This window comes from Macrotis lagotis, chromosome 1 (genome assembly GCF_037893015.1).
Source record: "Macrotis lagotis isolate mMagLag1 chromosome 1, bilby.v1.9.chrom.fasta, whole genome shotgun sequence".
NCBI classification, from domain to species: Eukaryota; Metazoa; Chordata; class Mammalia; order Peramelemorphia; family Peramelidae; genus Macrotis; species Macrotis lagotis.
This window is the reverse complement of record NC_133658.1, coordinates 289,517,586-289,544,787: the sequence shown is the minus strand read 5'-3', so window position 1 is coordinate 289,544,787 and position 27,202 is coordinate 289,517,586. Positions and strand designations below refer to the sequence as shown.

The window sequence follows — 27,202 nt, the reverse complement described above, 5'->3', positions numbered from 1 at the left end:
CACTCTGGAAGCAGCAATGCTGGGTGGCTCCCCAGTCCTGCTCCTGATCCTCTGAGACCAGGTCTGTGATGAGGCTGACACTGAAGTGGGTTCTTCTCTCACTCTGAAGCAGCAGAGTTTCCTGCTGAGCTTCCCAGTTCCTCTTGGCAATCCCTGGACTGAGAAGTCTGGAAAGCATCACTGCTTCCACAGACCCAGGTGCCCCCAGGGATCCAGACACCCCTCAGACTGTTCCTGTGTGACTGAATACAATTTGCTTCTGCGTGACCTGGTTGCACTGTAGGCATTTTCTAACCCCAGTGTATCAGACCTTTCCAAGTTGTCTTGGACTGGAACATTGTTTCACTCAGTCTTTCTGTGAATTCTGCCACTCTAAAATTTGGTTAGAGTAGTTTGAAGTAGTTTGGGGAGAGTGCCTGCCTTCACTGTGCCATCTTGGCTCTGCTCTCTTCCTTATTTCTAAATGGAAGATAGCATTTAATTTTTCTCACCCTCCCCCCAAAAGAAGCAAGAAATAAATCTAATGTCTTTATTTTTATGGTTCTCCACAATCAATTTCTTTCTTATGGGACAAAAGTTAAAACCTCAGAGAAATAAACCCTTGAACAGTTGAGTCCTTTTTTAGCTAGTAATGAATTTATGCCTTTAACATTGTCTTTTTAACTGTTTGTATTCCAGAATCCTCTGTTAACCATTATTTGTGTTTAGAAGAAATTAAACCTTCTGTAAGATGTAACACCTCTGTTAAATGTTTGGATACATGTATAGGCTGCTTACAGTGATTGCAGCTCAGCAGATTTTCACATCTTCCCATTTCAGGTCAAATCACCACAGCCTTCTGTTGTGGTAGAAAAACAGCAGCATCAGTGGAAAGATTCAGACCCTGTGATGGCTGGAATCAGTGAGGAGGTAATGTCATATCCTGCATATAGATTTTTTTCCTACTCGGTCATAAAGCAACCACATCAGTGAATTTTGGTTCTGGTTAAGCCTTTTAGTTACTACTGGGTGACCTCATTCCATTTCCCTGGAAGTAGGTTCATAGCTGTGCATTAGATCTGTCAGTTCTGCAATAGAAACAGTCATTCAGATCTCATTTTCTCACTTTTGGATTGACTTTTCTCATTACTTGATCATATAGATTGCACACTTCCAAAAAGAGATGGAAGAGCTAAAAGCACGAACTTCCAAAGCCTGTTTCCAAGTTGGCACTCCTGAGGAGATGAAGATGCTGCGGACAGAATCAGAGGACTTACACACCTTTCTGCTGAAGATTAAAGAGACAACAGAGGTTTGTATTTGTTCTTCCTTTCCCTAAGTTGAACTGGCTTGTTGGGTACTAATGCTTTACTTCCTCAAAGAAGAGGTGAACAGTTGTTTTCTACACTGTATAAACTGTATATGCATTTTGACTCCTTCCCTTTTGATTTGAATAGGCATTTGGGTTTGAAAAAAGTTTTTTTTATCTTGGAAACATTTTTTTTTCATCATTATATTCCTTGGATTATTTTTAGTCTCTTCATGGAGATATTAGCACTCTGAAGACAACCTTACTAGAGGGCTTTGCAGGGATTGAAGAGGCAAGAGAACAGAATGAAAGAAATCATGACTCTGGATACCTTCATTTGCTCTATAAGAGACCGTTGGATCCTAAGAGCGAAGCTCAACTTCAGGTAGGAAATACTTTAGAGAAGTGATATTTTCATTTTATTAAATGAACAAGGCTAACACTTTTCCAATTCCAAACATGTCCATGAAACTGGAAGCAGCAAATGTCTTCATCCAAGGGTATTCAGCCACCAACAATGATGTTATTAATAGTGATATGGATCAATTTAACAAAAAAAAAACCCAATGAATCCCATTATAGCAAACCCTATCACTGTTGCCATAGCAGTCTTCTGGAATTCTTTTCCATCTGGCTTGGTACATCTTTTGACAAGCTGAATTGAAGTCCTTCACAAACTGCCAACTAATCCGGTATTACCTGATCCATGGCTGTCTGCACAACCAAAACTCCAGAGCCAAAGGACATGTAACCACTCTGAGTTAAGTGAACTATCTGAGGTGGAACCGGAAGCTGTCAGTCATCCCCCCCCCCCCCCCAACTGGCTCTTCAGTTGATCTTATATAACATTTGTCATCACTGCAGATAATGAGTAATGAGTAACACTCTTGAAAAACTATTATTGGATGTGTGGCCTTGGGCAAGCCTTGCAAAAACTAAAAAAGAAAAATTGTTATTGGACTTGATGAATGTCATCAAATAGGGACTTTTTAACATAAAGAACAGGGTAAAAAGATATCCTGAATCTTTGTTACATAGAACTTTTTTTAAAAGCTTATTATAAATTTTTTTAAGAAAGATTTTATTTATTTTGAGCTTTACAATTTCCCCCATTCTTGTTTCCCTCCCCCCACCCCACCCCCCACAGAAGGCATTCTGTTAGTTAAAGTATACTATAAATTTATTAAAATAATTCTAATACTGCTCTGCCGACATTGACATTCTGGAGGCTATTTATTTTCTCCTCCATTGGCCATTAGAAGCCATGCTATCAGGCAGTTAGGGTGCATTGGTTATGATCTCCTGATCCCAACACATACATATGTATCTGAATCAGAAAGAAAAGTGTGCATTCCCATTCAGTTACACTTTTTCTATTAAAAGATAACATAATTTTTTATCTATCTCTACTTGGTAGACTATAAATTTCATGGATGCTGGGATTATTCCTATTTTCAAGTTTATTACTCTCCCACTGTCTGACAGGCTGTTGCCTGTTAGTAGTCATAGGATCAAGGGATCATAGATTTAGAGATGGAAGAGACCTTAGAGACCATTGATTCTAACTCTTTCCTCTTACAGATGAGGAAGCAGGCCCTGAAAGGTTAAATGATATACCCAGGATCACACAGCTAGGTATCCGAGGCATAATTTAAACTCAGGTCAGCCTGGGACTAAAAGTCCAGTACCTATTTATCCACTCTACCATGCTGCCTCTAGTCACATAATGGATATTTTTTTGAACTCTTTGCTCAGTTAAATGTATAGATTAATATATTTGCAATTTTAGATTTAATGGAATAAGGATTTACTCTAAAATTTTATCCATCGTTGCTAAAGGTAAAGGGTAGGTGTAGAATTCTTCTTTCAGTTTTTCCTAGATCTTTTTATCTCTAGGTCTGAAATCCTCAGTTATTGAGGATTGTTATCTTTTTTGTTAGCTTGTTCTTCTGCTCGTGTTCACTTCCTTGGATATAAGTTTGTCAAGATTTAGGACAGGACCTGGAGCATTCACAGCAGGGCAATACTCTCCCTTTATTCAGAACTTTGACTGTTGGCCCCACTTTTCATCATCCCTTCCTTTCAGAAAATGTAAAGTAACCTCTCATTAGAAAAAAAAGATGAGAGACCCTTCTCTAGTTAAAAGCCTGTGTGGAGATACAGGGTGTCTTGGAATCAGGAATTTTTTCAAGTTTTTCTTCAGTGGGATTCAGTTCCCTTAAACAAGAGAGTGGTTGTTTCCTAGAGATCATGAGAAGAAAGGTATGTAGTGTTTTCTCTAATTACTGGCTTCCTAATCAAAAGGGAATTATTATTCTTTCTTTTTTCTTTTTGTTTTTGAATTATAAAGATTTTATTTGTTTTGAGTTTTATGATTTTCCCCCTAATCTTACTTCCCTCCCCACACCCCCACAGAAGGCAATTTACCAGTCTTTACATTGTTTCCATGGTATACATTGATCCAAATTGAATGTGATGAGAGAGAAATCATATCCTTAAGGAAGAAACATAAAGTATAAGAGATAGCAAGATCAGACAATAAGATATCAGTTTTCTTTTTCTAAATTAAAGGTAATAGCCCTTGGTCTTTGTTCAAACTCCACAGTTCTTTCTCTGGATATAGATGGTATTCTCCATTGCAGACAGCCCCAAATTGTCCCTGATTGTTGCACTGATGGAATGAGTGAATCCATCAAAGTTGATGATTGCCCCCCATGTTGCTGTTAGGGTGTACAGTGTTTTTCTGGTTCTACTTATTCCACTCAGTGTCAGTTCATGCAAATCCCTCCAGGCTTCCCTGAATTCTCATCCCTCCTGGTTTCTAATAGAACAATAGTGTCATGACATACATATACCATAGTTTGCTAAACCATTCCCCAATTAAAGAACATTTACTTGATTTCCAATTTTTTGCTGACCACAAACAGGGCTGCTATGAATATTTTTGTATAAGTGATGTTTTTACCCTTTTTTATATTATTCTTTCTTGAAAGAAAAAGCCTCCACCCTTCCTCAAGGTATTGTCTTGACATTCACATATTGTGCTTACATTTACTTATTCCTTAAATACTAAAACATTGAGCTTTCTTAGTGTCTTATAGTAGGACTTCTTTTAATAAGATTGACTTTTTCAGTTAAAAATTTAAGCACATTATAACAATTTTTTTTTTAGTTTTTTTGCAAGGCAAATGGGGTTAAGTGGCTTGCCCAAGGCCACACAGCTAGGTAATTATTAAGTGTCTGAGACCAGATTTGAACCCAGGTACTCCTGACTCCAAGGCCAGTGCTTTATCCACTACGCCACCTAGCCGCCCCACAATTTTTCAACAAAGAGAATAGTTGCCCTTCAGTCTTCTTGCAGTTTTAGCAGAAAGCTCCAGTTTTTAGGTTAGAACTTCTATAACTTATTTTATATAGACTTATTAGTTTAATGAAGACCAAACAGAGAAGAAAAAATGTAGGGAAATGGGAATAAGTTTAACCAGTAATGCTACTTCAATTTTTTTTTAATTAATACTTGAGCCAGTAATTTGATGGTTTATAATGACTCACCACATTGCCATTAATTTCCTGAGTACCAGTGCATAAAACTAAATGACTGTTCTGTCCAAGTGCCAGAATGTGATGGAAAATTCCCAAATTGTTGATAACACTTTATAGAAACTGGGAAAGGAGAACTGAGCCAGAAAATCCTGATAGCAAGCTGATGGACACTTAATGAGAAAACAGCTTGATTAGATACATTTACACTAAGTTTTTTCAATGTGATATCCTTTGTGGAAGTATTAAAATTTCTATTAGCAGATATCATGCAGCATATTATTGGAAGAATTTTAGGTAGTGGTGAAAGTAGAGAATTTTTTCCAAATTCCTTCTTTTCTATGTATTAAAAAGATATTTCAATGACTCGCTTTCTAAAAATATCAGTATTAATAGACCGTCTCTTCCTCAAATAAAAAAACTGAGATAAAGGGGCGGAAAATCCTTGTAACAAGGAAGCATATTCAGGTAGAAGGAATCTACATGATGTCCACCTGCCAAAACATGTCTTTTTCCGGTCCTTGAGTCCATCATCTTTGTCAGGAAGAAGGTGCATGTTTCCTCATGGGGCTTCTTAGAGACACAACTAGTCCTTAGACTGAGGAGAATTCATGAGTGTTTGGAAGTTGTTTTTATTTACAGTGTTGTCTTTGTATATAGATTGTTCTGCTTCTGCCCCCTTCACTCTGTATCATTCTACCCAGAATCCTCTATAGTTATCTTCTTGTCATTTCTTATGGTATAGTATTATTACATTTCATTTATGTACCATGGTTTGCTCAGACACTCCTCATTTGATGAACAGCCTCTTAGATTCTAGTTATTTTTTTTTCCTTTTAATCTGCACTTCAGGATCAAGAAGGTGTTTGTGATTTTTCCCTCCCTGGTATTATTTTCCCTCTTAATCCCCCATCCCTATCTGCTCCCTGTTTAACAAAATTATCCTGAAATTAAATACCAAAAAAAAAAAAAAATTTCTGTACACACAACAGAACACAAAATCACAATTCTTCTTTGGAACTGAGTTTCCATATATGTTTATCCTTTATTTTTATGGGGGTGCTATGCTAAGTCATCAACCTTACTTTCTCCTCCAGAGCCAACTGGAGATGGTCCTGGATGCAAGACAATCAGGGTTAAGTGCCCAAGGTCACACATCTAGGAGATGTCATGTGTCTGAGACTGGTATTTGAACTCATGTCCTCCTGACTCCAAGGTTGGTGTTCTATCCACTGCACTACCTAACTGCCCATTTCATAATGCTTGCTTTAAAAATACATATGTTTGGATATATAAGGATATTTTTGAATAATGTGCATGTGTACATTCTACATATTATTTTCAAAACTGTCCTTGAGGGGCAGCTAGGTGGCACAATGGATAGAGCACTGTCCCTGGAGTCAAGAGTACCTGAGTTCAAATCTAGCCTCACACACTTAATAATTATCTAGCTATGTGACCCTGGGCAAGTCAGTTAATCCCATTGCCTTGAAAAAACAAACAAAAAAACCCAGCTGTCCTTGACCTTGCATCTTTCTGAACTTCTTTATGTTCTTTTGTGCAGTTAAAAGAAATGTTTCAATTATTTTTCTTAAGTGGTGGAAATGGAGAGGAGGACATCACTTTTTAAATTTAAATTTAATTTTTATTTTCAGTTCCAAATTCTTTCCCTTCCTCCACCTCTGCCTCATATATTAAGAAGGCAAGAAATACAATACCCATCATACATATGATCTTAGAATACAAGAGATGATACATATGAATTCATGTAAAATATTTCCCCATTAGCCATGTTGCCAAAAAAAACACCCAAAATAATACTTCATTCAACACTCTTTTAAGTTTATGAGTTCTTTATTTGGAGGTAGATACCATTTTGTCATGGATCATTGTCTTGATCAAAGTCACGAAATCTTTCATATTACTTTATTGTTAAAATATTGCTATTGCTATATGCATTATTTTCCTAGATCTGCTTACTTAATCAGCTCATTTAAGTCCTTCCAGGAACCATTCTCCTTCACAATTTTGTATAACACAATAGTATTCTATCCTAATTATATACCAAAACTTGTTCAGCCATTCCCAACTGATTATCATCCCTTCAGCTTCCAGTTCTTTGCCACTTCAGAAAGAGCTGCTATAAGTATTTTTATACAAATAGTTTTTTGGGGGGTGGCTAGGTGGCAAAGTGGATAGAGCTCCAACCCTGGAGTCAGGAGGATCTAAATTCAAATTCAACCTCAGACACATAATAATTACCTAGCTGTATGACCTTGAGCTAGTCACTTAATCCCATTGCCTTAAAAAAATAAAATAAAATAAAAAACAAATAGGTCTTTTTTCCTTTTTCTTTGATCTTTTTGGGATACAGACTTAGTTTATAAGATATCTTGTATTTTTTCAATTTTATATTCTAAGATTCATCTTGTTTATAGTAGAAGCTGTTAGGTTTTGTGTAATCTTAACTGGCTCTTCATTACATGAACTGCTTTTTTCTATATCCTTGCAGAATTTTTCATTTGAAAATTCTGATTTTTGGCTATACATTCCTAGCCCTTTTTTTTAAGGCTTTTTTTTTTTTTTGATGAATTTTTCTGCCTTTCCTTTGCCTTCTGGTTCTAACAGATTAGTTTTCACTCATGACTTCTTGAAATATAGTAACCAGGATTTTTTTTTAAACATTATTTTCAGCAAATTTCTGTGATTCCCTTTTGACCTGTTTTCCAGACTACCTATTTTTATATTAGCTTTTATATTAAAAATTTATATTTTTGGTCTTTTAATTTGTTTTTAATATTTCCTTCTGACTCAAGGAATCATTTAGTTTATCCTAATTTTCAAGGAGTCCATTTCTTGAGTTATGTTCACCATTTCCTAACCATTTTATTCACCTTGTACTTCTTTCTTCAGTTTTTGTTCCGTTTTTTTTACTTTTTCTTCATTTCTTATAAGCATGTGTTTATGTGGGAAATCCATTTTTTCCCCTCTGAGTTTCTGTAGTTGTTATATATAGAGTTATTCTCTCTCCGTTTTTGCTAAATCTTTGAGCATCTCTTGATCTATTAAAACTTTTTTACATGGTTGGTGCTTGATTTACTTATCTCTTTATCTTTAGTTAATGATTTGGTACTTGTGGTAAAAAGCCAGACTTGGTTTTTGATAGGGTGATTGGCTCTAATTTGTCTTATCCTGTGTCCACTGGATTCCTATGCTAACTTCCTCTTCTAGGGGCTATCTGATCTTTGAGTTCAGAATGCTGAATCTTCTGGTTCCTTTGTGGCCAGTCATTCAGAGTGTTGGGTTACAGATGTCCTGGTTTGTATGCTGCTGTGTGGCTTTGCTTCCTGTCTTGCCCATTTGGGTTGCTGCTGCTGCTACTACCTAAGTGCCAGATTTAGTAGTGGTCTTGCTGGGTCAAAGGTTATGCACAATTTTATAACTCTTTGATCATAGTAATAGATTATTCTTCAGAATGGTTGGACTTGTTCACAACTTTACCAGCAGTAGAGCTGTCTTTTGGAGCCTTCCACTCTTGCTTCTTCCAAATACAGCCCACTCCAGGCTACATGTGCCTCTGATAGTCTATGCTGACCCAATCCTATTAGTTATTTTCCATGGACTTAAGGCCATGTTATCATCATTATCTTCATTGATTGATACAGCTCTTTTATCATTTGATTTTTCTGTAAATTTCAAGTTTTTCTGTAGTAAGTGAAGAGAACTAGGCAGTCTTGGGCTAGAAGACCAGATATGAGTATTTTTGACAAGAGGTCTTCCTCTTACCACTTAAAATCATACTCCTTTATTCCATATGGCTAGTCCTATTACCTTTCATTCTTGTCTTTTAGGTCTTTTTAATTCTTGAAACCTGTCACATCCTCAGCTCTATGCTTATTTTACTTGTCTTCTTTTCATGTTCTTTCTTTTTGCTTTTAAATATTTATATTGCATATTTCTGTTCCAAGTTAAAGAAAACTTAGATAGGACCTTGTTTAGGCTGTGGCATAATATGCTTATTCGTTTATCAAATATTTATTAAGCACCTACTCTGCAAAATTCACAGATGGTGACAACAAAGAGATAAAGAGAACACAATATCCCTGCCCTCAAAGAGTTTTTCAATTTAGTGGCTAATGATATTAGGTCATTGGGGTGGCTAGGTGGCACAGTGGATAGAGCACCTGTCCTGGAATCAGGAATACCTCAGTTCAAATCCGATCTCAGACACTTAATAATTACCTAGCTGTGTGTGGCCTTGGGCAAGCCACTTAACCCCACCACCTTGCAAAAAAAATAATAATGCTATTAGGTCATTGAATGGCTATAATTCAGTATTTTCTCTTAAGAGAATTGAAACCTTAGTTTTCTGTTTTACGTGTGTGTGTGTGTGTGTGTGTGTGTGTGTGATTTTTTTTCCAATTAAATGTTAAGATAATTTTTACCACTCATTTTTGTAAGATTTTGAATTCCACATTTTTCTCCCTTCTTCCCTTTCTTCCTCCTTCCCCTTGACATCAAATAATCTGACATAAATTATGCTTGTACAACTATGCTAAACATATTTCCATATTAGTCATGTTGTAAAAGAAGAATCTGAACAAAATGGAAAAAACATAAAAACAAATTTTAAAAATTTAAAATAGTATGCTTTGATCTGCATTCAGATTCCATAATTTTTCTCTGGATATGGATGTGGATAGCTTAGCTCTTCTTAAGCCCATCACAGTTGATCATCACATAATATTGCTGTTAATATGTACACTTCATTCAGCATCAGTACTTGCAAGTCTTTCCAGGCTTTTGTGAAGTCTGCCTGTTTATTATTTCTTGCAAAACAAGTACTCCAGCCCATTCATATTTTCTGTAATACTCTTATAAAGAAATGGAACTCTCATGAACAGGGTTCCCAAGAGTGTTAAAAAAGAAAAGGACTGTCATGTGGATGAGGGATCAGACTTGTTTTTGGCCTCTGTGATCAGAGCTAGGAGCATTGAACAGGAAAGGCAAAGAAAGCAAATTTGTGGACACTCTCCAGACAGGGAAGGTGCCCTTCACTAAGGCCCTTTCCAGTGCTGTGAGTCCTCAGAATGTACAGAATGGCAGATATCCATTTTATTTCCTTTGCTTTTGTATCATCCCATTTCCAAATGTCAAATGAAATGTTTCCCTAGAATTATTTTTTTATTAGTTATAAGATTTGTCTAAATAGTCAAACTGAAGGGTCCCTTATCTTTAGGCTTTTGTGTTTCTTGTATTTATCTGTGAACATTGTGTATCCCCTAGTAGACTGTAGGCTCTTTGAGAGTGGGGCAGAACTTTTGTTTATGTATTTGAATCTTTAGCATCAGCAAAGTGTCTTGCATGGATGCTTAATAGTTTTGAGTTAAGTTGAATTAAGACTGTTATATATCATCTCTTCCATATGATTAGACTCTCTCTTTTTTTTTTAAGGTTTTTTGCAAGGCTATGGAGTTAAGTGGCTTGCCCAAGGCCACACAGCTAGGTAATTATTAAGTGTTTGAGGTCGGATTTGAACTCAGGTACTCCTGACTCCAGGGCTGGTGCTCTATCCACCTAGCTGCCCCTAGACTTGCTCTTCTTGATCTCAAGAGGGCAGAAATAAGGGCAATGGGTAGAAGTTGCAAAAAGGGAGATTTTAGTTGAGTGTAAAGGAAAACTTTTTTTTTTTTGGTAATTTAGCAGTTTTATTTGCATGATGAAATAGTAGAAGAAAATCATACTGCTTTGTTGTCAGGACATCCAAATGCGAAACCATTTTTAATCTTTAATTCATATTTTGAAGAAAATAGATGGAGTTAAAAAATGATTAAGAAATTTTGGAGCATTGTTTAGCATATTAAATTATTAATATGAATGTAGTATAGACATATATATAGTATATATAGTATAGATTGTAGTATACTATATATAGTATAGTCTAGACTATAGCATACAAAAACAAGCTTTGACATCAAAGAAAATGCACTATATATATGTGTGAGTTAAATGATGTCTAAATAATTAATTTTATACAGTCAAAACCCACTAACCCTTGATTGTTTGCCATTTTATACTTCTAACAGAGATATTAAGTGAGTTTCCCATGGACTTCTAACAGAGATATTAAGTGACTTTCCCCCAGAAATACTCATCTATTTGAATTTAGGGAAGAGTTAGTTGTCTCCTTCACTGACTATCCTTTTTATCTGACTGAGAGCATAAGTAATACATACAAAGCTATTAAGATTAGTATATTTATCATGCAACTTCAAAAATTAGTGAATTTAATATGTCATAATGGGGTACAAGTTGATTTGTTGTCCTTTGGTCTCAAAGATGACCAAAATGAGAACACTATTTTAGAGTCAACTAAATACTAAAGTATGCAATGTTCAAGACAAAGCAAAAAAGTATGGTTAAGAAACTAAAATTTTGGAACCACACAATTAAAAACAGCATCATTCTGTGACATTACATAATTTCTTATTAGAAAATAAACTACTTTGGGGTTAAGCTGTAAAAAAAAAAAAGTCAGTAATCACCTAAAAGTTTTAGAATAACTTTCAATAAAAGTTTCCTGAAATTTCAATGAATTAATTAAATTGGATTCAAAATTCATTTGAGCCATGTTTTTTATGTCTTTGATGAATTAAAAATGGATGAAAAAGATAATTTAATTGACATCAGTGGATTCTGGATTAGAGATATCATTAAAAATGTCAGCTTTATTAATGTTTTCATGAAAAATTTAAAAAAAAGTCTATTCCTCAGTAAGTGAATTCAGAATATTCTCCTGTCTTTTTCTAACACATATTTGCATGAGCAAGAATTTTCACTTTATTCTTACTTTAAATCAAAATACAGAAATAAACTCAATATGAAACCAGATTCTTAGGCTATGCCTATCTGGCATTTTCCCAAATCTTGCCAACCCTGTTCAAAAAATCATATTAGGTTAAACAGCTTCCAAGTTGTGACTTATTCATTAAAAACATTCTTTTTATACAACAAAATGTATAAGATAATGAAAATTAATATGAAATTTTGCAGATAATAGCAAATGGAGTCTTATTGGACCACTTATTTTAATTCTTCTAGAATGTTTCAAGGTGTTAAGTATCATAATTAAAGTTTTTAATTTTCTATTTGATTTTCATAATATAGCTTAAATCCTGTATTTTATTTTATTTTTTAATTAAAGATATTATTTGAGTTTTACAATCCCCCCCCCGTCTTACTTCCCTCCCCACCCCCCACAGAAAGCAATCTGTCAGTCTTTAATTTGTTTTCATGTTGTACATTGATCCAAATTGAGTGTGATGAGAGAGAAATCTTATCCTTAAGGAAGAGACAAAAAGTCTAAGAGATAACAAGATCAGACAATAAGATATCTGTGGTTTTTTTTCTAAATTAAAGGGAATAGTCCTTGAACTTTGTTTAAATTCCATGGCTCTTTGTCTGGATACAGATGGCACTCTCCTTTGCAGACAGCCCCAAATTGTTCCTGATTGTTGCACTGATGGAATGAGCGAGTCCTTCAAGGTTGAACATCACCCCCATGTTGCTGTTAGGGTATACAATGTTTTTCTGGTTCTCATCTCACTCAGCATCAGTTCATGCAAATCCCTCCAGGCTTCCCTAAATTCCTGTCCCTCTTGGTTTCTAATAGAACAACAGTGTTCCATGGTGTGTGTGTGTGTGTGTGTGTGTGTGTGTGTGTGTGCACACACACACACACACACACACACACAGCACAGTTTGCTAAGCCATTCCCCAATTGAAGGACATTTACTTGATTTCCAATTCTTTGCTACCACAAACAGGGCTGCTATAAATATTTTTGTACAAGTGATGTTTTTACCCTTTTTCATCATCTCTTCAGGATATAGCAGTAGTGGTATTGCTGGGTCAAAGTGTATGCTCATTTTTGTTGCCCTTTGGGAGCGTAGTTCCAAATTTCTCTCCAGAAAGGTTGGATGAGTTCACAGCTCCACCAACAGTGTAATAGTGAAAGGAAAACTTTTTAATAATAATAACCTATTCACAGAAGAAAGTAGATTCTGTGGGATTTTTAAATGAAGACTAGATGACCACATCTTAGAAAGGTTATTGAAAAGATTTTGTTCAGGTATGAGTTGAATTAGAGAACTTCCAAGATCTTTTGATGTTCTAGGATTTTTCTGTGCATAACACATTCAGACTTCTGTCTTTTGGAAATAAAGATATTTTACTGTTCTTTAAAACTGCCTTTCATTTGAGCTAATGCTCAAGCTAAAAAATGAGTCATTTGTCTTTGTTTTAAGAGTTTTTTTCTTGGTAGGAAATTCGGCGTCTTCATCAGTATGTCAAGTTTGCTGTTCAAGATGTGAATGATGTTTTAGATCTGGAGTGGGACAGACATCTGGAAGAGAAAAAGAAACAAAAGTGAGTATTGATAAGATGACAAGCCTCTCTTTATTCCCCTTAGTGATGGCTTCCTCTCTCTCTCTCTCCTCTATTACATCTTTCAGACATTCTAGATGGCACTTCTATTGATCTCTTCTCCAAAGCTTCCTTGGCCTTTGAGTGCCCCACTGAAATACTCAACTGGGAAATGACAGTTGATCTACCTTATCTAGGAAAACAATCAGCTCTAGTCTATTTGAAGATAATTGGTTTGGGAGAGCTGGGTGGAGTGGGAGAGATAGAAGACTTGAAAATTGAGTGCAATATGAAATCATTTGCTATATGGTTGTCAAAGAATAATCCAATCATCCCTAAAGTTTTAAAGGTTTTTCATTACTGTCAACAGGCGCCTGCTTGTTCCAGAGCGAGAGACACTATTTAACACTCTTGCCAACAATCGGGAAATAATAAACCAGCAGAGAAAAAGGTTGAATCACTTGGTGGACAGCTTACAGCAGCTCCGACTTTATAACCAAACTTCTCAGTGGAGCTTACCCAATGAAAACCCTTCTCAGAGCAGCACTCAGAGGTATGTCATAAATAGGGCTTGGAGTTGAATGGGTCTTTGGGGTGATTCTCTTTAGAGGAAGTAGAAAACAGGAAAAGGATTCTTCCTCAAACTGATTTTATCACAGGCTTCAGCCTACATGGTTCTTGTAGCATTTACTGGTTCTATAATTATTCCACAATTTAAATGATCATGATTATGAATAGACTGATCTCTTGCTCTCAGACAAGGGACCATGCATATCATTTACCACTTATAACCCCCAAATAACACCTTTTGATTAGTTCTTGAACCAGGTTTAAAGAATTTAGTGGAAAGATGTTATCTGATAGATGAATTTGTTTTAATAATTTATTTTCATTCATTCAGTGTACCATTTTTTTTTAGGTTTTTTTTTTTCAAGGCAGTGGGGTTAAGTGGCTTGCCCAAGGCCACACAGCTAGGTAATTATTAAGTGTCTGACACCGGATTTGAACCCAAATACTCCTGACTCCAGGGCTGGTGCTTTATCCACTGCGCCACCTAGCCGCCCCAGTGTACCATTTTTAACTAAGAATTGTAGTTTTGAACCTTTTAAATTTAAAAAAATGCCACCTTCCCCATCCTACTTGCTGATAATCATGTTAGTATCTATTGATTATGGAATTATGTGATTACAGAAAATCACTGTGAATTCAGTAATGTTTTTAAATTGATTTGTATTTCATCATCGCAGTATCTAATAGCTAACAGTAATAATTAACATTTATATGGTTCTATATAGGACTATTTATATAGTACCATGACAAGATAAACACTTTACAATTATTATATCAACAACCTTGAGAGATAGGTACTATTGTTAACACTATTTTACAAATGAAGAAAGTGAGGCAAATAGGTCACACAGCTAATAGGTATCTAATGCTAGATATTAATTCAGTTCTTCCTGATTCCAGACCTAGTACACCATCCACTGCACTACCTTGTTGCTTCATCTGTTATATACTTAGAAAATAATATTTGCATGTGCATCATAATGTATTTGTTTCTAGAAGTTTGTATGAATATTAATTCTTGGGGCCCTTGAACTAAGCATACCCACACAACCACACATACAGTTCAAGGTTCTGAACTCATGGATTAGAAGCCACTAACTTAGAATTTCATCTGCTTCCCTATTTGTTTGTTTGTTTTTAATATAATCAATTATTCTTTAATTAAAAATGTTTTGAGTTAATAAAAATCTGCCATCTTTCCTTCCTACCCACAACTCTCAAATAAGAAGAAAATGTAAATCCCTATTACAGATGTAAATAGTCAAGCAAAACAAATTTTATTGATCAAAGGAATGTTTCATCCTGTACTCTTTTCAAGAAGTCGATACTAAATTTCATTTTAAGTCCTCTGGGTTCTTGGTTGGTAATTAAGATTATCAGAGTTCTGAAGTCTTTTTGAGTTATTTGTCTTCACCATATTGCTGTCACTGTATAGATTGTTCTGGTTTTGTTCACTTTATTCTGCATTAGTCTATACTAGTCTTCCCAGGTTTCTCTGAAACCACCACATTTATTACCATAACTTGTTTAGCCCTTCCTAATTGATAGGCATTCCCTCAATTTCCAATTCTCTTTTATAGTAAAAAGAGATACATATATTTTTGGACATCCTTAGAGTTTGTTTTGCACCAGGACTAAACTTCTTTTGATCTAACCTCTTCCATTCCTCCTTTTTTCTTCCCGTTCCCTCCTCATTCCTTGTTGATGAAAATTTATTTTCTGTGTATGTATTCTTTCCTCGTTTGGCTAGTTCAGATGACAGTGAAGTTCAGAGTAAGGTCCCTTCCTCCTTATTTATATATATACTTCTTGTAAGCTATCAAGAGGTGAATTAATTTTCCCTAACCTGCCTCTCCTTCCCTCTTTCCATTCTTTTTATAATATCAAGGTATCATATAACTTCTGTCATGTGTTCTATCTAATTTAACTCCCTCTTTGACCCCTGATGTTGATAGAATTCTAAGAGGATTTAAGTATCATCTCACCATATTAGAATATAAAGTTTAACCTTGTTTTAGTTCATATATGTTTACCTTTTTATGTTTCTCCTAACTCCTTATTTGCAATAAAATTTTCTATGCAGCTCAAGCTTTTTCATCAGGATGATTGGGGGTTTTCTATTTCATTAAAGGGTTATTTTTCCCCCTCATCAGATTAGATTCAGCCTTGCTGGGTGATTTATTTTGGACATTACTCTATATTCTTTGTCTTTTGGAATGTTATATTCCAGGTGTTCTCTAATTCTTTATAATGTTAGCTGATAAATCATGTGTGATCTTGATTGTGTCTCCTGGATACTTGAATTCTTTCTTTCTGAATATTGCAGTATTTTTTTCATTGATGTGGAAGCTCTTGATTTTAGCTATAATTCTCTTGAGAGTTTTCATTTGAGGAATTATTTTCTATTTTGCCCTCTAATTCTAAGAGATCTGCACAATTTTCTTTTAAGATTTCATGAAAGGTAATATCTAGACTCTTTTTTTGTGGGGGCGGGAAGAGAGTCAGACCCTTAAATTCTCCTTGATCTGTTTTCTGAGTTAAACTTTTTTGAATTTGTGTGTGTGTGTGTGTGTGTGTGTGTGTGTGTGTGTGTGTGTGTGTGTGTAGTTTTTTTGCTTTTTGTGTTTTGCTGTGATATAATTTACATTTTCTTCTTTTTTTAGTCTTTAAATTTTGTTTTAATATTTTTTCTTTCTAAAGGAGTCATTAGCTTCTATTTTGTCCATTCTAATTTTCAGATATTTTGTTACTTAGGTAGGCTATTGTAACCCTTGTGCCAAAAGGGCAAGTCCCTTTCTCTTTCTTTCTTCTACTGCTCTCAGTTTAGATAGTTTTTTTTTGTTGTTGTTGTTTGGTTTTGGGGGGGGGGGTTGGTTTTTGCAAGGCAAATGGGCTTAAGTAGCTTGCCCAAGGCCACACAGCTAGGTAATTATTAAGTGTTTGAGATCAGATTTGAACCCAGGTACTACTGACTCCAGGGTCGGTGCTTTATACACTGCACTACCTAGCTGCCCCTTCAGTTTTTTTTTTTATTTTTTTAAATCATCTAACATTATTTTACTTATAAAATTAGTTATAATCTCTTTTCCAGGAATTCTTATTGAAGCCATGTTTTCTTTGCAGTTTTACATGTAGATTTTTGAAGTCTCTCTTCTGGATTTGTGTCTTGAATTTCCTTGCCATCAAAATAGCTTTTTATGGTGGGATTCTTTTTTGTGTGATGATTCTTCCAATTTACTTCCCGGCTTTGGAAGAGCTTATGTTAGGGCTGGGCTCTTCACCCTTCTGGAAGGAATGTCTTTGTCTGTTGCTGCTTTCTCAGGATATATTGAATGTTGTGTTTTCAGTGTTTCCAAAGTGTTCTGATTCAGAGCAAAGTCTAATTGCTGTAGCCTCAGTTGTACAATTTCTTAACCTGGGCTTTAAATCTGAGTAACAAACCTATGATCTTGCTTCAGAGGAATTTGAGTAGACTGCTGCAGGACTCAGCCACAAGCATCTAGCTGAAAGAAAGCTTTGTTGATTCAGAATGACAGACCTACTAGTAGGCTTCCCTTTGGACTGGGATATCTGTCCAGGTTATTCTTCAGTAGACTTCAGACTGGGAAAGAAGCTAGAACTGAGACTGTAGTTTTATCACACAACTACCACTTCTAAATTCACTTCTTGTTCAGTATATAGCACAGGGTGCTGTCTCCTTAGTTCATCCTTGATACATGATCTAGAAGTGCATAGTGAATGAAAGCTATCAGCTGGTACCTATTCTGTACTCTACAGAAGTAAGATTCTCTTTGCTGGATCTAGGACCTCTTTTTGCCTATTGCATAGCCTCTTCCTGTGCTAGAATACTTTGTGGCAGCTCCTAGCCTAGATCCCAACCTACCTCTGTTTTGCACAGACTTCTTTGTCTCTCTATGCCAACCTGGACTGGAAAAATGATTTTTTTTCCCCTTGAATTTTCCTATCACTATAGATCTGGTGTATTTTCTAGATCTATTTTGAGAAGCTGGGAGTGGAGGAGGGAGAACTCATGATACTTCTGTTGGCCCACTACTCTCTAGCTTCACTGTTGCAGGTACCTGGGCAAGTGGTTTTTAATAATTCCATACTTTTGGAGCTAAAAGTATGGAATTATATATTCTTTAGTTCTAAGAATTATATATTTGGTTCTAAGAATTACATATTCTTTGGAAGAATATATTCTTTGGTTCTAAGATAAAATTTAAACCCATTTATTTGACATTTAAAAGCCTTCACATTTAGACTTAAGCCTTTTTTTAGGAAATCACTCCTTATTCTCTCTCATGTGCTTTGGGTCCCAGACCATCTAACTTTTTGCTATGCCCCATACACATTGTATCTCACTCATCTGCCTTTGCCTGGAACATTCTCACTCTTCAATTCTACTTCTTGGTATCCTTAGCTCTTTTCAAGATTTAGCTCAAATGCCATCTTTTACTTGAGGTCTTTTCTGATTCTCCTGATAGTATTTTCCCCTTAAATTATTTGATATTTTGAATGAATCTTGGATTTACTTTTCTTTATCTGTACCCATCACTACATAAATTCTTTAAGATACTGTTTTTGTCTTTATGTCCCCAGTATCTGACACATAATAGGTGTCTTCTATAAATTGATTTGGATTCTCAATACATGAGATTTTGTATTGTCCTCTGCCTTTTTTCAGCTTTGACAGTGACCTTGAAAGCCTACGTAATGCTTTGATGAAAACCACCATTGAATCTCATACCAAGCCACTACCCAAAATACCAGGTAAGATAATTCTTTTTTTAGCTCTCTCTTCTAATTTTACTTTATGTTCTGCATATATTTTTGAGTGATTCTTGAACATTTATGCATTCATATGATTTCTTGTAGCTAAACTGTCTCCTGTGAAACAAGCACAACTGAGGAATTTTTTGGCCAAAAGGAAGACCCCACCAATAAGATCCACTGCACCAGGTAGACACAACTTTTTATAAATCTGAAAACCAGAGCTACAAAATAGCTCATACCCACATGAATGTCCTTAGAATTTCTCTCTGAAGGGAAAGGGGAGAATGGAGGTGGGGGGGGGGTAGGGCAGAGGTGTATGAACTTAACTAGTCTAGGAACTTGAATAGGAGACAAAGTAAGAAACAAAGTTTACATATGCTAAATGATGGTTACTGAGAATTCAGCCTGAAAAAATACTTACCTGTGCAGACAATTGAATAAGTTTCCTGCCTTTGAATTATCTGAATAATTTAACATTTCCACTTTGCTTTCTATATATGTACATATACAACTTCATTTCAGATCTAAAATTAAAATCTGCCTTTTTCTTTGATATTCTTGTTTCTAGTTAGAACTCTTGTTTATACTTCCAAGTGTTATTCAGTAATTGAAGAAAACTAGTCTCGATTTTCTAAATTTGACTGTATAGTACTGGATTAATTTTTTTCCAGCTCAGTAGCTATGTAATTACTACCTATAAAAAGGTTAGTATGCTTTGATATTTCCTTCCTTAAAGTATAGAACATAGATATTTAAGTTATCAGATAAGCATTGAATGTCCATTTTAGTAAGTTTTAGTAAGAACTGATTTAGTGCTTCCCTAGCAGCATACTGTTTTTCCATGTGTAACTAGTTCTATCAGCCTAACTAAATGACAAGATAGGTGCCTATCACTAGTAGTCTGGATCACATAGCAATAAATTCTTTTAGTAATGATAATCTGGGATAGAAAGAAAAATATAAACTAGTCTTCAAAATGTGCAGTCCTCTTCCATTTATGTAGCAATTTGGCAGCAAGGGATGCTAACAATCAAATATTTTAAACCAAGTGTTTTTAACTTTTTTTGTATCATGAATCACTTTGATATTTGGTAACATTTATGAACTGACTCCTTCTCTAACAAATGTTTTTAAATGCATAAAATAAAATATATAGGACTACTGAAATGCAGTTATTAAAGTATTTTTTAAAAAACAAGTTCATAGGTTTCAAATTAAGAATCCCTACTTTAGACTATCTATAAATATGTTCTTAGCTATTGGTATTCTAAATGGTACTTGAATCCTGTCAATTTTAATATTCTCAGCATAATGAAACTAGAAAACAAAAGAAAATTACAGCTAAAAGGAAGGACGGGGGCAGCTAGGTGGCGCAGTGGATAGAGCACCGGCCTTGGAGTCAGGAGTACCTGAGTTCAAATCCGGCCTTAGACACTTAATAATTACCTAGCTGTGTGGTCTTGGGCAAGCCATTTAACCCCATTTGCCTTGCCAAAAAAACTTAAAAAAAAAAAGGATGGTTCATATCTTTGAAAGATAAATGATAAATGAACAAGTTGGTAGAATTAGTTTTATTGTGCAAACACAGACACCATGAAATATTTCATGGAACATTTAGTCATCTCAGATTGCAATATTTATGATAGGCATTTACAAAAAAGTCCATTTATGTATTTATATTTTTTTAGAAAGATGTTATTTATTTTGAATTTTATAATTTTCCCTCTAATCTTGCTTCCCTCCCCCCACCCACCACAGAAGGCATTCTGGTAGTCTTTACATTGTTTCCATGATTCCACATTGATCTAAGTTGAATGTGATGACAGAGAAATCATATCCTAAAGGAAGAAAAATAAAGTATAAGAGATAGCAAAATCATATAATAACAGGTTTGTTTTTTTGTTTAAATTAAAGGTAATAGTCTTGTCTTGGTCTTTGTTCAAACTCCACAATTCGTTCTCTGGATACAGATGGTATTCTCCATCTCAGATACCCCAAAATTGTACCTGATTGTGGCACTGATGGAATGAGCAAATCCATCAAGGTTGATCATCACCCCCATGTTGTTGTTAGAGTATACAATGTTTTTCTAATTCTGCTCATCTCACTCAGCATCAATTCATGCACGTCCTTCCAGGCTTCCCTGAATTCCCATCCCTCCTGGTTTCTAATAGAACAAGAGTGTTCCATGACCTACATATACTACAGTTTGTTAAGCCATTCCCCAATTGAAGGACATTCACTTAATTTCCAATTCTTTCCCACCACAAACAGGGCTGCTACAAATATTTTTGTATGTGATGTTTTTATCTTTTTTCATAATCTCTTCAGAGTATAGACCTAGTAGTGGAATTGCTAAATCAAAGGGTATGCACATTTTTGTTGCCCTTTGGGAGTAATTCCAAAATGCTCTCCTGAAAGGCTAGATGTTTTCACAGCTCCATCAACAATGTATTAGTGTCCCAGATTTTCCACATCCCTTCCAACATCGATCATTGTCCTTTCTGGTCATATTGGCCAGTCTGAGAGGTGTGAGGTGATTACCTCAGATGCTTTAATTTGCCTTTCTCTAATAAGTAGTGATTTAGAGCAATTTTTCATATGACTATGGATCACCTCCAATTGACAAATGGTCAAAGGATATGCAAAGGCAATTTATAGATGAGGAAATCAAAAAAAGATCACTTTAAAGACAATTGGAGACTATGCATAAGCATCATTTGTAAAGAATGAGGAGATGGACAAAATATATGTTAAATCAGTAATGTTTCATTATCTGTGACTTCATTGCAGAGGTGATCATAGAGAAAGAGAATAATAAGAAAGTGTGTTACAAGACATGGTTCAGGAGTAAAAAATGAGGGGTCAAAGATTTACAGACTAGTCTTCTCTTACCTAAAGCTTAATACAGACTTTCAGGAAGAGAGTCAGGAGATGTTGGTTATGACAAGCATTGGAAAACCTCTTCAAAAATGAAACAGACTGTATTCTGACAAATAGAAAATAATCAGCATTGGAATGATTTCGAAGTCAGTCAATGACTTGCTAAAGGAATGATCAGAGTTAATACTAAATTAGAAGAAAGAATAAAATGTGACAAGGAGTGACCTGCAGTTGAGACAGTTCTAACCTGTCCTATTTAAACATTCTACTAACACTGAAAAATGGATAAAAGATATCTACATCAACAGAGATAGACTATCATCATTTCCTATGGAAACTAGCCATGAAAAATTAGCTTTTATAAGAGGGAGACCTGAAGAACCTAGAAACTACCTTAACCAGCAAACTTCTTAACAAATCTTTTTACCAATGGAGATATGGCAATGAACAATAGAACCAGTTAAGGATATAAACTCCTTTTGCAAATTATCATGGAGGAAGAGGATAGAAGGTAATAGACAGTATAACCCTATAAAACAGCAATAAAGTACAAAAAGAACACAAGTTTATAGAAAGTTTAATGCAATTAATTCAAATAATCCTGAAAACCTTTAATAAATCAAAAAAGGATGACAACTAAAAATGTGAAAAAATAAAAAGGATCTTTATTACTATAATAATCTACTATTGTCAGTGGTAGATGATAGCAAATCTACCACATTTTGCCTCAAATATTGACCCCTCATTACACTACATCAGGAAATAGAAATAGTAAGAAGAAAACATGAGGGAAACATCTAGCTTAGACCAAATATACACTAAGGAAATTTGTGCTCAAGGCAACACATTTTCTAAGACATATTAAAGAGAGAAGTACTTGGGGTAAAACCGTAGAACTTATTCTGGAAAATGTCCCCTGAGGAAATATCCGTACCTACCAACCTATTTTCCTATTTTCCCATCTTTTCAAAATCTTTATAACAATTATCTACATATATTGGCTACAACCTTGAGGGACATGTGGAAAAGGAAATGGCAGACTTTCACAAAGCAGATTCTATAGGATGTAGCCTTCCAATTACACGATTGATTGAAAGGAATAAAGAATACAAGACTCCATTGAATTTAATGTTTGTTAACTATCAAAAATACTCTTGTTTATAGACCAAAATGCTGCCCTAAAGACTGTTCTCCTCAATCTGTCAATGAACAATAAGTGCCTATTATGTACCAGCCTCTGTTAATAAGTGCTAGGGATACAAAAAGGGGGAAAAAATCCCTGACCTCAGAGAACTTACAGTCTTTTTATTTTTTAACTCACAGTCTTAATAATGGAGATATCTCATATATATATATCACAAGCCTATAAGATTTCTTTAAACATGAGCAAGATTATTTAATCTAATTAATATAAAGAATAGAATGGAAGCATACTTGCTAAAGTAGTCTACACTTTGAGACTCTCTTAGTCAAGAATCCAAATTGAGGGAGATTCCTCATAGACATTCCTGTCTTCTCAAATAATGACATCAAGCCCTAGAACACTGAAAAACCTCCAAAATGAGTGAAATTCAGCAAGTATTTAAGCATTTGCCTGGCAGTATTCTTTATATTTGGAGATCTTAAAGTCAAAAAAAATTCCCAAGTCTATTGAAAGCCATAATTATTCAAATCAGCTCAACCTAATTATCCACATGGGAAATCAAGTAGATGAAGGATGTCTATTTTCCAAATTATAATATGTTGCTTCATACATTAGTATATTATATTCTGGTCCGTTAGTATATCTCTTAGGCAGACATTGTAGATATACAATGAACTGACTCCAGAATTGAACAGAAGGAGAAGACAGGACTAGGCCTTTGGGAAATTATGTTTTAGTTTTAATGATATCAAACCTCTCTGAAACAAACATTTTTTAAATATCAATATTATTACTGTGATACTTCAAGCCTGTGAACCATGGATGGAATGCCTCAATTTATGAAAAATTAAAGTAGTGGGTCATTAAAAGAGATATGGAGGGGTGGCTAGGTGGCGCAGTGGATAAAGAAGCAACCCTGGAGTCAGGAGTACCTGGGTTCAAATCCAGTCTCAGACACTTAATAATTACCCAGATGTGTGGCCTTGGGCAAGCCACTTAACCCCGTTTACCTTGCAAAAACCTAAAAAAAAAGAGAGATGGAGGCGTTCATATTGGATATGAATAGGCTATATAGCTTGTTACCAAAAAGAATTGCCTAGGAGAAGCACGATATAAAGAATTGATATCTGAGAGATTTCTGATCAGAAAAGGGAGTGTATAATTTATATAATGAGAGCAAGAGATACCTTGTAGATGAGTCCCATGTTCTCTTGTAATTACACAGTGTTAATGTAGCAGAAAGTCTCCAACATGTTGAGTAGACCCCAAGTGGTGAGGTGGAAAAGAGCCCTGGCTCTAGACCCAGAGGATATAGGTTCAGATTCTTTCTTCAGTGCTTACTATGCCTGAAATCATAGACAAGTCATTTGAAATACCCCAGTCTAAGTAACTTCAGGGTGTAAATGAAGCTGCCCTCCAGAAGTGAGACAGATTCTGAGAGAAGTCAGTTTTATTAGATGACTTGGTTCCTTCCCTGTTTTAATATGATGCCAAAATATGTCCAGTCAGTAAAAAAATAAAACAATACATTTCATTGACATTTAGAAAATATGAACCTTTTTTGATGCCCGATATGTTTCACAACAGATGAACTTAGGTAGATTTCCATTGGATAAGGTCTTTTGTTCACCCAAGTGTCAGGGAGCTGGCTGCAGCCTTGGCAATGGAGGCAACAGAGGAGAACATGACCTTAGTCTCTGAGAAGCAGTTGCCATCACTTCTATGGCAGGTCCAGACACTTTCCCATGAGAAAAAGTGCTGCTGCTGTTGTCTTTTAACTTGCACTGGTCTCTTCCCAGTGATGGAAGAGTAGCTTCAAAAAGGAAGGAGACTAGTTGCGCAATAAACCATCTCTGCTATTCCAGACAAGATGTATCAATGGCCCTTGATCTGATGAGGTTTGTGAAGGGTCATGATTTTAGGTCATTAGCTCATGTTAATAATGCTTTCCTTGACTTTAGAAATGTTGACTGGAAACATTGTGACCTAGGTCATTGCTGAACCACTATTGCTCAGGTTACATGTCTCCAAGAGAAGATTCTACCACTTCACATATGCCAGGACAGATAAGTTACTACAGAATGGTGCTTCTGTGAGGTGAAAGTTTTTGTTGTTGTTTTTTAGGTTTTTGCAAGGCAAATGGGGTTAAGTGGCTTGCCGAAGGCCACACAGCTAGGTAATTATTAAGTGTCTGAGACTGGATTTGAACCCAGGTACTCCTGACTCCAAGGCCGGTGCTTTATCCACTACACCACCTAGCCGCCCCGAGGTGAAAGTTTATCAGTGAATATTAAATAAATGTATGAAAAAGAAATCTGTAATTAACTTCTTTACTTATTCAGCTTCTCTATATAGCATTACTAGATGTCATTCACTGGATTTGAACTTAATTGTTTAAGTAATGTAGCTTCCAGAGAGTGCCACAGTTGTTTGGTATCCACTTAGCAGATTGACAAGGGAACATTTTCAAGGAGGACAAGTGCTTGAGGCTAGTGATTTTCATTGATTTCTTTGATTCCAAAGGTTTATTTACACATAATCTTTTTTTATGAGTCTAATTTATCTGTAACTGTGAAACAATTGGGGTTCAAGACACTGATTCCCATCTTTCCATGTTGCTGTTCTTAGAAGCAGCATTACAAAGTGACAGAAACATCAAGCCTCTCCACATAACAGAAACTAGTTTGTTTCTTTTTTTGGCTTATTACTGCTCTCCCTGTGAAAACTTTCCACTGAAGCCCCTTGTTTGTAGACTGTTAGACCAACACTCACTGTCTCTCACTTTGTCTTCTGTTTTCTTTATTTGAGAGGACACACTTTTCCCCCACAGGTGGGGACTTATCTGAGCTAAGACCTAAATGTATGAAAAAGAAATCTAATTCTTTACTTATTCAGCTTCTCTATATAGATTCAGCTTCTCTCTCTCTCTCTCTCCATATATATATATATATATATATATATATATATATATATATATATATATATATATATATGATTTACAGATAACAGCAGCTGCTCTCACTTGAAATAGTCATTGAAATGTTTTATTACACTTCATAATTCTTATACTCTAGAACTGGAGCACTGGAGCAGACTGGAAATTCCCTAGTTCACCCCAATCCCCCTGTTGTAAAGATAGGGAAAGTGAAACTCAGAGAGCCAATGTCAGACATTGGAAGGAGAAGAAACACATTTTGAATCCCAGTCTTTTTTTTTTAGAAAGATTTTATTTTGAGTTTTACAATTTTCCCCCATTCTTGCTTCTCTCCCCCCACCCCCCACCATTCTGTTAGTCTTTACATTGTTTCCATGGTATACATTGATCTCAGTTGAATGTAATGACAGAGAAATCATATCCTTAAGAAAGAAAAATAAAGTATGAGATAGTAAAATTATATAATAAGATAACAGTTTTTTCTAATTTGAAGGTCTTTGTTCAAAGTACATAATTCTTTCTCTGGATAAGATCTTATTCTTCATTGCAGATAGCCCAAAATTGTCCCTGGTTGTTGCACTAATGGAATGAGCGAGTCCATCAAGGTTAATCGTCACCCCTATGTTGCTGTTAGGGTGTACAGTGTTTTTCTGATTCTGCTCATCTCACTCAGTGTCAGTTCCAGGCTTCCCTGAATTCCCATCCCTCCTGGTTTCTAATAGAACAATAGTGTTCCTTGACATACATATATACCACAGTTTGTTAAGCCATTCCCCAGTTGAAGGACATTCACTTAATTTCCAATTCTTTGCCATTACAAACAGGGCTGGTATAAATATTTTGTACAAGTGATGTTTTTACCCTTTTCATAATCTCTTTAGGGTATAGACCCAGTAGTTGAATTCTAGTCTCTTAACTTCAGAATCAAATTTTTCACTCTCATCAGTGGAGATTCCTTTTGGCATGATTAATTACCTAAAGTTGTTTTTTATTTTGGCCTTTTTTTTTAAGCCAGTCTCTCCCGATCGGCCTTCCTATCTCAGAGATATTATGAAGATTTGGATGACGTGAGCTCTACATCATCAATTTCCCAATCTCTGGAGACTGATGATCGTCAGATTGCATACAGAGATGAGGATGTGATATTCCAAATCCCTCGACATGCCCCAGTGGTTCGTACTTCTTCTGTTCAGCCCACACTCTTGCCTCAGGCTCCTCCCTTCACAAAAACTCATCTGCAGCTCAGCTCTTCTCCTAGTCTGGCAGGAGGTTTAAGTAAGTAAAAAAATGATCAAATACATTTTTCTTTAAGTATTTAATGTATGTTCATGTGATCATACAGGGAGATTTTTAGTCATAGCCTACCTCTATCTATTTACTCTCCCCAAACTCAGAATGAAGATACCAGTACCTTACATTTGTACCCCCTTTTATGAAGTATAGTTGCATACTTGTTCTCTGTGAGACTTACAACAACAATACTAGGAGATTGGTAAGGCAGTCCTGATTACCCCCAATTTTAGAAATGATGAGACGAAAGCTTATGGACATGAAGTATATCACTGAGGGTTTCACAACCTCTAAATGACAGAGTGAAGCTTTGTACTTGCTGCTCTTTTAGTGATGTTACTTTGTCTGTTTC

The 27,202-nt window shown here is 35.5% G+C and overlaps 1 protein-coding gene across 2 annotated transcripts in view; it reads left to right on the top strand.

Annotated features, from left to right (window-relative positions):
- NUP214 (nucleoporin 214) overlaps nt 1–27,202 on the top strand; it is a 110,011-nt gene that overhangs the window by 27,693 nt on the left and 55,116 nt on the right. For both annotated transcript variants that reach the window (XM_074210899.1, XM_074210898.1), the window contains exons 15-22: nt 820–909; nt 1,142–1,291; nt 1,515–1,673; nt 13,152–13,255; nt 13,623–13,805; nt 18,510–18,595; nt 18,701–18,784; nt 26,572–26,835. In XM_074210899.1, coding sequence (XP_074067000.1) covers nt 820–909; nt 1,142–1,291; nt 1,515–1,673; nt 13,152–13,255; nt 13,623–13,805; nt 18,510–18,595; nt 18,701–18,784; nt 26,572–26,835 — 1,120 coding nt within the window. The remainder of the gene's footprint in view (nt 1–819; nt 910–1,141; nt 1,292–1,514; nt 1,674–13,151; nt 13,256–13,622; nt 13,806–18,509; nt 18,596–18,700; nt 18,785–26,571; nt 26,836–27,202) is intronic.